General features: G+C 44.3%; 1 protein-coding gene across 1 annotated transcript in view; it reads left to right on the top strand.

Annotated features, from left to right (window-relative positions):
* LOC135551454 (transmembrane protein 266-like) overlaps nt 1–12609 on the top strand; it is an 87457-nt gene that overhangs the window by 69955 nt on the left and 4893 nt on the right. Inside the window, exons 8-9 of the mRNA XM_064982669.1 lie at nt 6270–6385; nt 11613–11799. Coding sequence (XP_064838741.1) covers nt 6270–6385; nt 11613–11799 — 303 coding nt within the window. The remainder of the gene's footprint in view (nt 1–6269; nt 6386–11612; nt 11800–12609) is intronic.

A 12609-nucleotide genomic window follows, 5' to 3' on the forward strand; every position in this document is an offset into this window, starting at 1 on the left:
AACAGAAGAAACGCCCAACGGCATTGATTCATTCTGCAGCAATTCAATCACTATAGAGAACAACTTAGTCCTTCACATTCCTTCACAGTATCTGTCTCCAGGTGTGTTTGTTTACATGTGTTTGAGTGATTGAGTTGGGTAGTTAGGCAGCCAGCCACGCTCAGCAAGAGCATCAAACTCACACCGATACAGTAAGTGCAGGAGAGTGGAGAGCAGCATCGATTACACACCAAGAAATATGTAATAAGATAGAATACATTCTTTCCTCTTTCACTGAAAAAGTATCAGATAGATGAATGGTGGGAGAGAGAGAGACAGGGAGAGAGAGACAGACAGGGAGAGAGAGAAAGACAGAGAGAGAAAGAGTGGGGGGAATGAGGGAGGGAGAGAGAAGGGCAGAGAGAGGGGGGAGGAGGAGAGAGTGAGATAGTGAGAGAGAGAGAGAGAGAGAGAGAGAGAAGGGCAGAGAGGGGGGAGGAGGAGAGAGTGAGATGGTGAGAGAGAGACAGACAGGGAGAGAGAAAGAGAGGGGGAGTGAGGGAGGGAGAGTGAGACAGAGAGAGGGGGGGGGAGTAGAGAGTGAGATGGTAAGAGAGAGAGAGGTGTGGAGGCCAGGGGCTTTGCACTTGGCCTGAGCTGAGAGGAGAGGTGAAAGTGGAAAAGGCTCTTGTGACAGAGGTGCTGTGGAATCAACCATGGTGCGAATTACACTGCTGCTTGGCATGTCCTGCCATGCCAGCAGCTGTCAGCAGTCACGCACGCACACACACACACACACACTTACACACACACACTTACATACACACACACACTTACACACACGCACACTTACACACGCACACACACTTACACACGCACACACACACACACACACACACACACACACACACACACACACACACACACACACTTACACACACACACACACACACTTACACACACACAGTACACCAGCCGTCTTTGACATGCTTATTATAGCCATGCACAAATTGGGCAGCTAATAATCCCCCACTTCAGCTTCCCCTTGGTGAATGTGAATTTTGCTCTCCCCGGCCCTGAGTTCCACAGTTTCATCCTCCCCCCCCATGCATTCTGCTGTGCTCTTCCAGCCTGCCCCCTCTGCTGTCTCCCTCCCTCTTCCTGCATATTGACAGCTCTATTAATAGGCTATGGGAGAGCAGAACAGAGCAGAGCTGCCATAGAGAGATGGCTACAGGCACTGCCTGCTGTCAGTAGTTCACTAGTAGGTCTCCTCTGCTGTAGAGGGCTTGGTTATTCACTCTGCTGCTTCCCAGTCTGTATGGCCTACTAATGTGGCCCTACTCAGGAGAGTCAGCAGTAGCAGGAGAGCAGCTGTGCACTAAGATCACTGTGTAGAACAGAAGAGGGGATATTACTCAGCTGAAGTCAATAACAGAGCATGTGGACCTCTATGTCTCGTTTGTTTAAATAGCACATGTATTGGAGTTGCTCATGAATGCATGTGTTTGGTTTTGAGTGAAGATATGGTCTGATCCTGTCTCTCTCGCTCCCCTTTCGCTTCTCTCTCTCTCTCTCTCTCAATTCAATTCAAGGGCTTTTCTGGCATGGGAAACATGTGTTAACATTGCCAAAGCAAGTGAGGTAGATAATATACAAAAGTGAAATAAACAATAAAAATTAACAGTAAACATTACACATACAACAATAAAGGCATTACAAATGTCATATTACATATATATACAGTGTTGCAACTATGTACAAATGGTTAAGGGTACACAAGGGAAAATAAATAAGCATAAATATGGGTTGTATTTACAATGGTGTTTGTTCTTCACTGGTTGCCCCTTTCTTGTGGCAACAGGTCACAAATCTTGCTGCTGTGATTGCACACTGTGGAATTTCACCCAGTAGATATGGGAGTTTATCAAAATTGGATTTGTTTTCAAATTCTTTGTGGATCTGTGTAATCTGTGCGAAATATGTCTCTCTAATATGGTCATACATTGGACAGGAGGTTAGGAAGTGCAGCTCAGTTTCCACCTCATTTTGTGGGCAGTGAGCACATAGCCTGTCTTCTCTTGAGAGCCATGTCTGCCTACAGCGGCCTTTCTCAATAGCAAGGCTATGCTCACGGAGTCTGTACATAGTCAAAGCTTTCCTTAAGTTTGGGTCAGTCACAGTGGTCAGGTATTCTGCCACTGTGTACTCTCTGTTTAGGGCCAAATAGCATTCTAGTTTGCTCTGTTTTTTTGTTAATTCTTTCCAATGTGTCAAGTAATTATCTTTTTGTTTTCTCATGATTTGATTGGGTCTAATTATGCTGCTGTCCTGGGGCTCTGTGGGGTCTGTTTGTGTTTGTGAACAGAGCCCCAGGACCAGCTTGCTTAGGGGACTCTTCTCCAGGTTCATATCTCTGTAGGTGATGGCTTTGTTATGGTTTGGGAATCACTTCCTTTTAGGTGGTTTTAGAATTTAATGGTTCTTTTCTGGATTTTGATAATTAGTGGGTATCAGCCTAATTCTGCTCTGCATGCATTATTTGGTGTTCTACGTTGTACATAGAGGATATTTTTGCAGAATTCTGCATGCAGTCTCAATTTGATGTTTGTCCCATTTTGTGAAGTCTTGGTTGGTAAGCGGACCCCAGACCTCACAACCATAAAGGGCAATGGGCTCTATGACTGATTCAAGTATTTTTAGCCAGATCCTAATTGGTATGTTGAATTTTATGTTCCTTTTGATGGCATAGAATGCCCTTCTTGCCTTGTCTCTCAGATCGTTCACAGCTTTGTGGAAGTTACCTGTGGCGCTGATGTTTAGGCCAAGGTATGTATAGTTTTTTGTGTGCTCTAGGGCAACAGTGTCTAGATGGAATTTGTATTTGTGGTCCTGGCGACTGGACCTTTTTTGGAACACCATTATTTTGGTCTTACTGAGATTTACTGTCAGGGCCCAGGTCTGGCAGAATCTGTGCAGAATATCTAGGTGCTGCTGTAGGCCCTCCTTGGTTGGTGACAGAAGCACCAGATCATCAGCAAACAGTAGACTTTTGACTTCGGATTCTAGTAGGGTGAGGCCGGGTGCTGCAGACCTTTCTAGTGCCTGCGTCAATTCGTTTATATATGTTGAAGAGGGTGGGGCTTAAGCCGTATCCCTGTCTCACCCCATGGCTCTGTGGGAAGAAATGTGTGTTTTTTGCCAATTTTAACCGCACACTTGTTGTTTGTGTACATGGATTTTATAATGTTATATGTTTTACCCCCAACACCACTTTCCATCAATTTGTATAGCAGACCCTCATGCCAAATTGAGTCAAAGGCTTTTTTGAAATCAACAAAGCATGAGAAGACTTTGCCTTTATTTTGGTTTGTTTGGTTGTCAATTAGGGTGTGCAGGGTGAATACATGGTCTGTTTATGGTAATTTGGTAAAAAGCCAATTTGACATTTGCTCAGTACATTGTTTTCATTGAGGAAATGTACGAGTCTGCTGTTAATGATAATGCAGAGGATTTTCCCAAGGTTACTGTTGGTGCATATCCCACGGTAGTTATTGGGGTCAAATTTGTCTCCACTTTTGTGGATTGGGGTGATCAGTCCTTGGTTCCAAATATTGGGGAAGATGCCAGAGCTAAGGATGATGTTAAAGAGTTTTAGTATAGCCAATTGGAATTTGTTGTCTGTATATTTGATCATTTCATTGAGGATACCATCAACACCACATGCCTTTTTGGGTTGGAGGGTTTTTATTTTGTCCTGTAGCTCATTCAAGGTAATTGGAGAATCCAGTGGTTTCTGATAATCTTTAATAGTTGATTCTGAGATTTGTATTTGTTCCTGTATATGTTTTTGCTCTTTATTCTTTGTTATAGAGCCAAAAAGATTGGAGAAGTGGTTTACCCATACATCTCCATTTTGGATAGATAATTATTCGTGTTGTTGTTTGTTTAGTGTTTTCCAATTTTCCCAGAAGTGGTTAGAGTCTATGCATTCTTCAATTACATTGAGCTGATTTCTGATGTGCTGTTCCTTCTTTTTCCGTAGTGTATTTCTGTATTGTTTTAGTGATTCACCATAGTGAAGGCTTAGACTCAGGTTTTCTGGGTCTCTATGTTTTTGGTTGGACAGGTTTCTCAATTTCTTTCTTAGCTTTTTGCATTCTTCATCAAACCATTTGTCATTGTTGTTAATTTTCTTCGGTTTTCTATTTGAGATTTTTGGATTTGATAGGGAAGCTGAGAGGTCAAATATACTGTTAAGATTTTCTACTGCCACGTTTCACTATTACAGTGAAACATTTTACCCAGGAAATTGTCGAAAAGGGATTGAATTTGTTGTTGCCTAATTGTTTTTTGGTAGGTTTCCAAACTGCATTCCTTCCATCTATAGCATTTCTTAATGTTACTCAGTTCCTTTGGCTTTGATGCTTCATGATTGAGTATTGCTCTGTTTAAGTAGACTGTGATTTTGCTGTGGTCTGATAGGGGGGGCCGTGGGCTGACTGTGAACGCTCTGAGAGACCGTGGGTTGAGGTCAGTGATAAAGTAGTCTACAGTACTACTGCCAAGAGATGAGCTATAGGTGTACCTACCATAGGAGTCCCCTCAAAGCCTACCATTGACTATGTACATACCCAGCGTGTGACAGAGGTGCAGGAGTTGTGACCCGTTTTTGTTGGTTATGTTGTCATCGTTGTGCCTAGGGGGGCATATGTGGGAGGGAATGCTGTCACCTGCAGGCAGGTGTTGGTCCCCCTGTGTGCTGAGGGTGTCAGGTTCTTGTCCGGTTCTGGCATTTAGGTCGCCACAGACTAGTACATGTCTCTGGGCCTGGAAGTGATTGATTTCCCCCTCCAGGATGGAGAAGCTGTCTTCATTAAAGTATGGGGGATATAGGTAGCACACAGGAGGACATTTTTCTCTGTTAAGATAATTTCCTTTTGAATTTCTAGCCAAATGTAAAATGTTCCTGTTTTGATTAATTTAATGGAGTGAGTTAGGTCTGCTCTATACCAAATTAGCATACCCCCTGAGTCCCTTCCCTGTTTCACACCTGGTAGTTTGGTGGATGGGACTACCAGCTCTCTGTAACCTAGAGGGCAACCAGTGGGTCCGTCTCCTCTATACCAGGTTTCTTGCAGGATGACAATGTCTGTATCTCTGATTTATTTGGTGAAGTCCAGGTTCCTGCTCTTTAGGCCAAAGGCAGATGACCTCAGGCCTTGGATATTCCAGGATGAGATAGTGAAGGCTTTGTGTTTCATAAAGTGTCCAATGTTGTTGGTCGTGTGGTTTGGCCTCAGGCCAGTAAGTGTGAGCAGAGCCTGCTGAGCATCTGGTACATGCCATTGGCTTGGGCGAGTGTGAGAGTGGGGGTTGGGCCTGTTTGCCCGCTCACTACCTGGGCGTATGTGTGACTTCCATGTTGAGGCCCTCTTTGCGGGGGTGGAGTGCATGGGGTGGGCAGGAGGGGCACAGGTCTGATCTGAGGGGGCCTAAATGGGGTGTGGGCATGGTTGACGTGAGGGGTCTTCTCTCTATCTGCACTTATTATTATACTTTTACATTTAATTTGAAAACATGGCTCAAATCTATCCAAAACTGTACACATGAGTTATCTGTGGTTCTTCATATGTAAGATGACAGTTGATGATAGTGTTTTTATTACAAATAAGTTATTGTTGTTGGAATGATGATATCTCTATTTTTATCCAATGTAACAAAACACAATATCAAATGTTGCTACATAAGACCGATTTGAGCCGGTCGGTCACGTATATTATTGGTTGTAATGTATTTTTATGTTGTATTGTTTTAGTGAGTATGTGTATTGTGACTGTGTTAAGGTCCTTACCTGTCCTGGGACTAAAGGTAAAAATGATATTTTGGCTAACCCCGGCACATTTACATGGATGTTGCATTATTGTAATATTGATGTTGATTATTGTGCATTGTCCCCTATAAATAAATACATATCAAATATGTCTCTTCCCTCTCTGTCTCTTCCCTCTCTCTCTCTTCTCTGACCTCTGTCTCTTCTCTCTCTATCTGTCTTTTCCCTCTCTCTGTCTCTTCTCTGACCTCTGTCTCTTCTCTCTCTATCTCTCTCTACTCTCTCTCTATCTGTCTCTTCTCTCTCTCTCTGACCTCTGTCTCCTCTCTCTCTCTATCTGTCTCTTTCCTCTCTCTCTTTTCTCTCTGTCTCTTCCCTCACTCTATTTGTCTCTTCTCTCTCTATTTCTTCTCTATCTGTCTCTTCCCTCTCTCTAACTATCTATTCCCTCTCTCAGCCTATGTGTTGCAGGTGAAGGTGGAGATGGAGCTGGAGATCCTGCAGTGTGAGAAGATCAAGGCTGTCAGGGAGGAACAGCTGGAACGACTCACACAGATCTGCCAGGAGCAGGCAGTAAGTCCCCGCACCATCACCTCACAGATAGCATTGAGACTATGGTTAGGGTTTTGGTTGAAGCTAGGTTATGGTTGAGGCTAGGGTTAAGGCTGAACCAGGATTAAAAAATAAATACAAATAATTACATTTATTTCACCTTTATTCCTGTCTTAGGTCAGTTGGGATCACCACTTTATTTTAAGAATGTGAAATGTCAGAATAATAGTAGAGAGAATTATTTCTTTCATTTTGTATTTCTTTCATCACATTCCCAGTGGGTCAGAAGTTCACATACACTCAATTAGTATTTGGTAGCATTGCCTTTAAATTGTTTAACTTGGGTCAAATGTTTCAGGTAGCCTTCCACAAGCTTCCCACAATAAATTGGGTGAATTTTTGTTCCATTCTTCCTGACAGAGCTGGTGTAACTGAGTCAGGTTTATAGGCTTCCTTGCTCGCACACGCCTTTTCAGTTCTGCCCACAAATGTTCTATGGGATTGAGGTCAGGGCTTTGTGATGGCCAATCCAATACCTTGACTTTGTTGTCCTTAAGCCATTTTGCCACAACTTTGGAAGTATGATTGGGGTCATTGTCCATTTGGAAGACCCATTTGCGACCAAACTTTAACTGATGTCTTGAGATGTTGCTTCAAAATATCCACATAATTTTCCTGCCTCATGATGCCATCTATTTTGTGAAGTGCACCAGTCCCTCCTGCAGCACAGCACCCCCACAACATGATGCTGCCACCCACGTGCTTCACGGTTGGGATGGTGTTCTTCGGCTTGCAAGCTTCCTTCTTTTTCCTCCAAACATAACGATGGTCATTATGGCAAAACAGTTCTATTTTTGTTTCATCAGACCAGAGGACATTTCACCAAAAAGTATGATCTTTGTCCCCATGTGCAGTTGCAAACCGTAGTCTGGCTTTTTTATGGCGGTTTTGGAGCAATGGCTTCTTCCTTGCTGAGCGGCCTTTCAGGTTATGTCGATATAGGACTCATTTTACTGTGGATATAGATACTTTTGTACCTGTTTCCTCCAGCATCTTCACAAGGTCCTTTGCTGTTGTTCTGGGATTGATTTGCACTTTTCGCACTTTCTAGAAGACAGAATGCGTCTCCTTCCAGAAAAACAAAAAACAAATATGGGGATGAAGTACAGTGCCTTGCGAAAGTATTCGGCACCCTTGAACTTTGTGACCATTTGCCACATTTCAGGCTTCAAACATAAAGATATAAAACTGTATTTTTGTGTGAAGAATCAACAACAAGTCAACATATCTGAACCATCCAATGTTGTGATTCTATTCGGGTGGGTGGGTGCGGGCAGCGATCGGTTGAAGAGCATGCATTTAATTTTACTAATATTTAAGAGCATTTGGAGGCCAAGGAAGGAGTGTTGTATGGTGTTGAATCTCATTTGCAGGTTTGTTAACACAGTGTCCAAAGAAGGGCCAGATGTATACAGAATGGTATCTTCTGCGTAGAGGTGGATCAGATAATCACCAGCAGCAAGAGCGACATTGATAAATACAGAGAAAATAGTCAGCCCAAGAATTGAACCCTGTGGCACCCCCATAGAGACTGCCAGAGGTCCGGACAACAGGCCCTCCGATTTGACACACTGAACTCTGTCTGAGACAGTCATTACAGAAACAATAAGAATATGGTGATTTACAGAGTCGAAAGCCTTGGCCAGGTCAATGAAGACAGCTGCACAGTACTGTCTTTTATCGATGGAGGTTATGATATCATTCAGGACCTTGAGCGTGGCTGAGGTGCACCCGTGACCAGCTCGGAAACCAGATTGCATAGCGGAGAAGGTACGGTGGGATTCGAAATGGTCGGTGATCTGTTTGTTCACTTGGTTTTCGAAGACTTTAGAATGGCAGGACAGGATGGATATAGGTCTGTAACAGTTTGGGTCTAGAGTGTCTCCCCCTTTGAAGAGGGGGATGACCGTGGCCGCTTTCCAATCCTTAAGAATCTCAGACGACACGAAAGAGAGGTTGAATAGACTAGTAATAGGGGTTGCAACAATGGCAGCGGATAATTTTAGGAAGAGAGGGTCCAGATTGTCAAACACAGCTGATTTGTAGAGATCCAGATTTTGCAGCTCTTTAAGAACCTGAGTTGTCTGGATTTGTGTGAAGGAGAAGCAGGGGGAGGCTTGGACCAGTTGCTACAGGGGGTGCAGAGCTGTTGGCCGGGGTTGGGGTAGCCAGGTGCAAAGCATGGCTAGCCGTAGAGAAATGCTTATGGAAATTCTCGATTATCATGGATTTATCAGTGGTGATAGTGTTTCCTAGTCTCAGAGCAATGGGCAGCTGGGATGAGGTACTCTTATTCTCCATGGACTTTACAGTGTCCCAAAACCTTTTGGAATTAGTGCTGCAGGATGCAAATTTCTGTTTGAAAAAGCTAGCCTTTGCTTTCCTAACTGACTGTGTGTATTGGTTCCTGACTTCCTTGAAAAGTTGCATATCGCAGGGACTATTCGAAGGCTAGTGCAGTACACCACAGGGTGTTTTTGTGCTGGTCAAGGGCAGTCAAGTCTGGAGTGAACCAAGGGCTATATCTGTTCTTAGTGCAATTATTTTTGAAAGGGGCATGCTCATTTAAGTTGGTGAGGAAAGCACTTTTAAAGAACAACCAGGCATCCTCTACTGACGAGATGAGGTCAATATCCTTCCAGGATACCCGGGCCAGGTCAATTAGAAAGGCCTGCTCGCAGAAGTGTGAGATCCAGAGGTGTATTTAGAGGGCAAGTTGGTCAGGATGATATCTATGAGGGTGCCCATGTTTACGGATTTGGGGTTGTACCTGGTAGGTTCCTTGATAATTTATGTGAGATTGAGGGCATCTAATTTAGATTGTAGGACGGCCGGGGTGTTAAGCATATCCCAATTTAGGTCACAGAGCAGTACGAACTCTGATGATAGATGGGGGGTAATCAATTCACATATGCTGTCCAGGGCACAGCTGGGAGCTGAGGGGGGTCTATAACAAGAGGCAACAGTGAGAGACTTATTTCTGGAGAGATGGATCTTTAAAAGTAGAAGCTCGAACATTTTGGGCATAGACCTGGATAGTATGACAGAACTCTGCAGGCTATCTCTAATTTCAGAATTGTTGGTGGCCTTCCTAAGCCAGGATTCAGACACGGCTCAGACATCAGGGTTGGCGGAGTGTGCTAAAGCAGTGAGTAAAACAAACTTAGGGAGGAGGCTTCTGATGTTAACTTACATGAACCCAAGGTTTTTACGGTTGCAGAGGTCAACAAATGAGAGCGCCTGGGGAATGGGAGTGATGCCGGGGGCTGCAGGGCCTGGGTTAACCTCTACATCACCAGAGGAACAGAGGAGGAGTAGGATGAGGGTCTAGCGCTTTGGGAACAGAGAATAAAAGATTCAGGGCATAATGTACAGACAAGGGTATGGTAGGGTGCGAGTACAGTGGAGGTAAACCTAGGCATTGAGTGACGATGAGAGAGGTTGCATCTCTGGAGGCGCCAGTTAAGCTAGTTGTGGTCTCCGCATGTGTGGGGAGTGGGACAAAGGGGCTATCTGAGGCATGTTGAGCAGGACTAGGGGCTCCGCAGTAAAATAAAACAATGAGAGCTGCCCTAAACAACAGTATACAAGGCATATTGACATTAGAGCGAGGCATGAAGCAATCACAGGTGTTGATTGGGAGAGCTAAGACAACAACAGGTGAGACAACAACGGGTAAACAGCAAAGACAACAAGAACGGGTAAATGGCGATGGATGGGCAGAGAGGGTCAGTTAGCTACACACAGGGCCTGAGTTTGAGGCTGGGGCCGACAGATAAACAAAATGAAGTACTGTGTTAATGAACAGTCCAGCAGGCATCAGCTGTGTAGCCAAGTGATCATAGGGTCCAATGAGCAGCAATAGATATTTAGACATGAAGGTAGGATTAGGGTTAGGGCTGTGGTTTACGGTTGAGCTGGCATGTGGACATGATGCTATGGTAATGGTTCGGGTTAAGGTTGAGGTTAAGTTTGAACTGGGATGTGGACCTGAAGGTAGGGTTAGGGTTGTTGTTGAGCCTAGGGTTAGGGTTGAACCAGGATGTGGACATGACGCTAGGGTTAGGGTTGAGGGTTAGGGTTAAGGTTGAACCTGGTGGTAAACATGAAGCGAGAGTTAGGGTTGTGTTTGAGGCTGTTTCAGATTTCCAGAGGCTGCAATTTGAATTGCTACCACAGGGGGGCAGGAACACTTCACAGAAGAGTTCAATGTGGAGCCAATACATTTTCAACAGACATCAGAGAGATGTTTCTTCAAATTGTTTTACATTATTCAATGATTTGCAAATACGTAATAAACAGGCACAAGAAAAGTTGATCTTGTGATATTATGAACCCACAATACACATAAGCACGCAACATAATACAGTAAAATATATTTGGAAAGATGTTTCCCATATAGTTGTAAACAACACATATATTCCATGTTGTTATTTTTATCACTGTCACTGGTCACCTATGAACGTTTGAACATCTTGAAGAACGATCTGGCCCTAATGGCCATGGTCTCTTATAATCTCAACTCAGCACAGCCAGAAGAGGACTGCCCCCCCCCCCTCAGAGCCTGGTTCCTCTCTAGGTTTCTTCCTAGGCTCCTGCCTTTCTTGGGAGTTTTCCCTCGCCACTGTGCTTCTACACCTGCATTGCTTGCTGTTAGATTTTAAGCTGGGTTTCTGTATAAGCACTTTGAGACATCTGCTGATTTAAAAAGGGCTTTATAAATACATTTGATTGATTGATTAATGACTGCACTCCTCTAGTCAGTTGAACTAAAGGACTACATTGCTTTCAAAGACTCAAGGTCCCAAGATCAATACAAGGAGAAGCCATAACTGGTACATCAATGGAAACACGTTGTTGTACAAAACAGTCCAGTAATGATGGGCTCCTCAGTGTAATGCTAGAAACAAACAGTTCATGTGTAATCTGACTGTCTGTTTGTCAATATGAGCCATCAGGCCAGAGGAAACCCCAGTGAAAGCATTGATCCTATAGCTAGTAATAGAACCACTTAGCCTGCAGAATGCCTGGGATCATGCTGAAAGGGCCTGTCTGGGAGTAAAAGGTTAGGTTAGTCAACACTGACATATTGTTACATCAATACACCAAGATTTCAGCTAGAAGAATACATGTGTGTATGCCTTTTCCAGACCAACTCTCTCTCTCTGTGTCCCCCCCCCTCCCTCAGTTTGAGATCAGACAGCTCCGGGCCCACCTGGCCCAGCAGGACTTGGACCTGGCAGCAGAGCAGGAGGCTGCTATGCAGATCCACCATGTGTGGAGCAAGCGGAGGAGCAGCTACCAGGTGGTGGAGAGCCAGGGCCCTGGGGAGTCTGACGATGAGGGACATGGAGTCCTCAGGGAGACCCCAGCAGGTACACTCGCCTATACTGTACCTATAAGCTACACTATATATACAAAAGTATATGGACACCCCTTTTGGTCATGTAGTGTATGTCACATCCAGGGAAACCAGGGTCCAGAGTTGTTCTGACCCTAACTATAACAGTATATGTAATACTCCATACTATAATCCTCAGACCATGAGATAAAATAGATACTAGCTCTTTCATATACTTCATGGGTATTACTATATTCTGGAACATGTAAGGAAATTGAGTCTGATGAAAACTGCTGTTCCAAGAGGCAGCTGTAAATCCTAATTATGAATTACTTCACTACAGACCAAAAACAATGAACTTGACTCATTTTATTATTTTATTTTTTATTATTACCCCTTTTTCTCCCCAATTCCGTGGTATCCAATTGGTTGTTACCGTCTTGTCTCATCGCTGCAACTCTTGTACGGACTTGGGAGAGGCGAAGGTCGAGAGCCATGCGTCCTCAGAGGAAACACCGTATACCTGGCTTGCTAGTGCGCGATGGGAAAAGCACATCCCTGCCGGCCTAACCCTCCCCTAACCCGGACGACGCTGGGCCATATGTGCGCCGCACCATGGGTCTCTCGGTTGCGGCCGGCTGCGACAGAGCCTGGACTCAAACCAGGAGCTAGCACTGCCTTAGACCACTGCACCCCTCGGGAGGCCTGTGACTCATTTTAATAAAGTTCTACATTCGTCTGTATGGTTGAAAAGGCATCCTGACAGAACCAGCAGAGAGGTTTGTACATAAAGTATGTACATAATTATGTGGGACAAAAAGTCCCATCCAATGTAACATCAGGT

Source organism: Oncorhynchus masou, chromosome 1, assembly GCF_036934945.1.
Source record: "Oncorhynchus masou masou isolate Uvic2021 chromosome 1, UVic_Omas_1.1, whole genome shotgun sequence".
NCBI classification, from domain to species: Eukaryota; Metazoa; Chordata; class Actinopteri; order Salmoniformes; family Salmonidae; genus Oncorhynchus; species Oncorhynchus masou.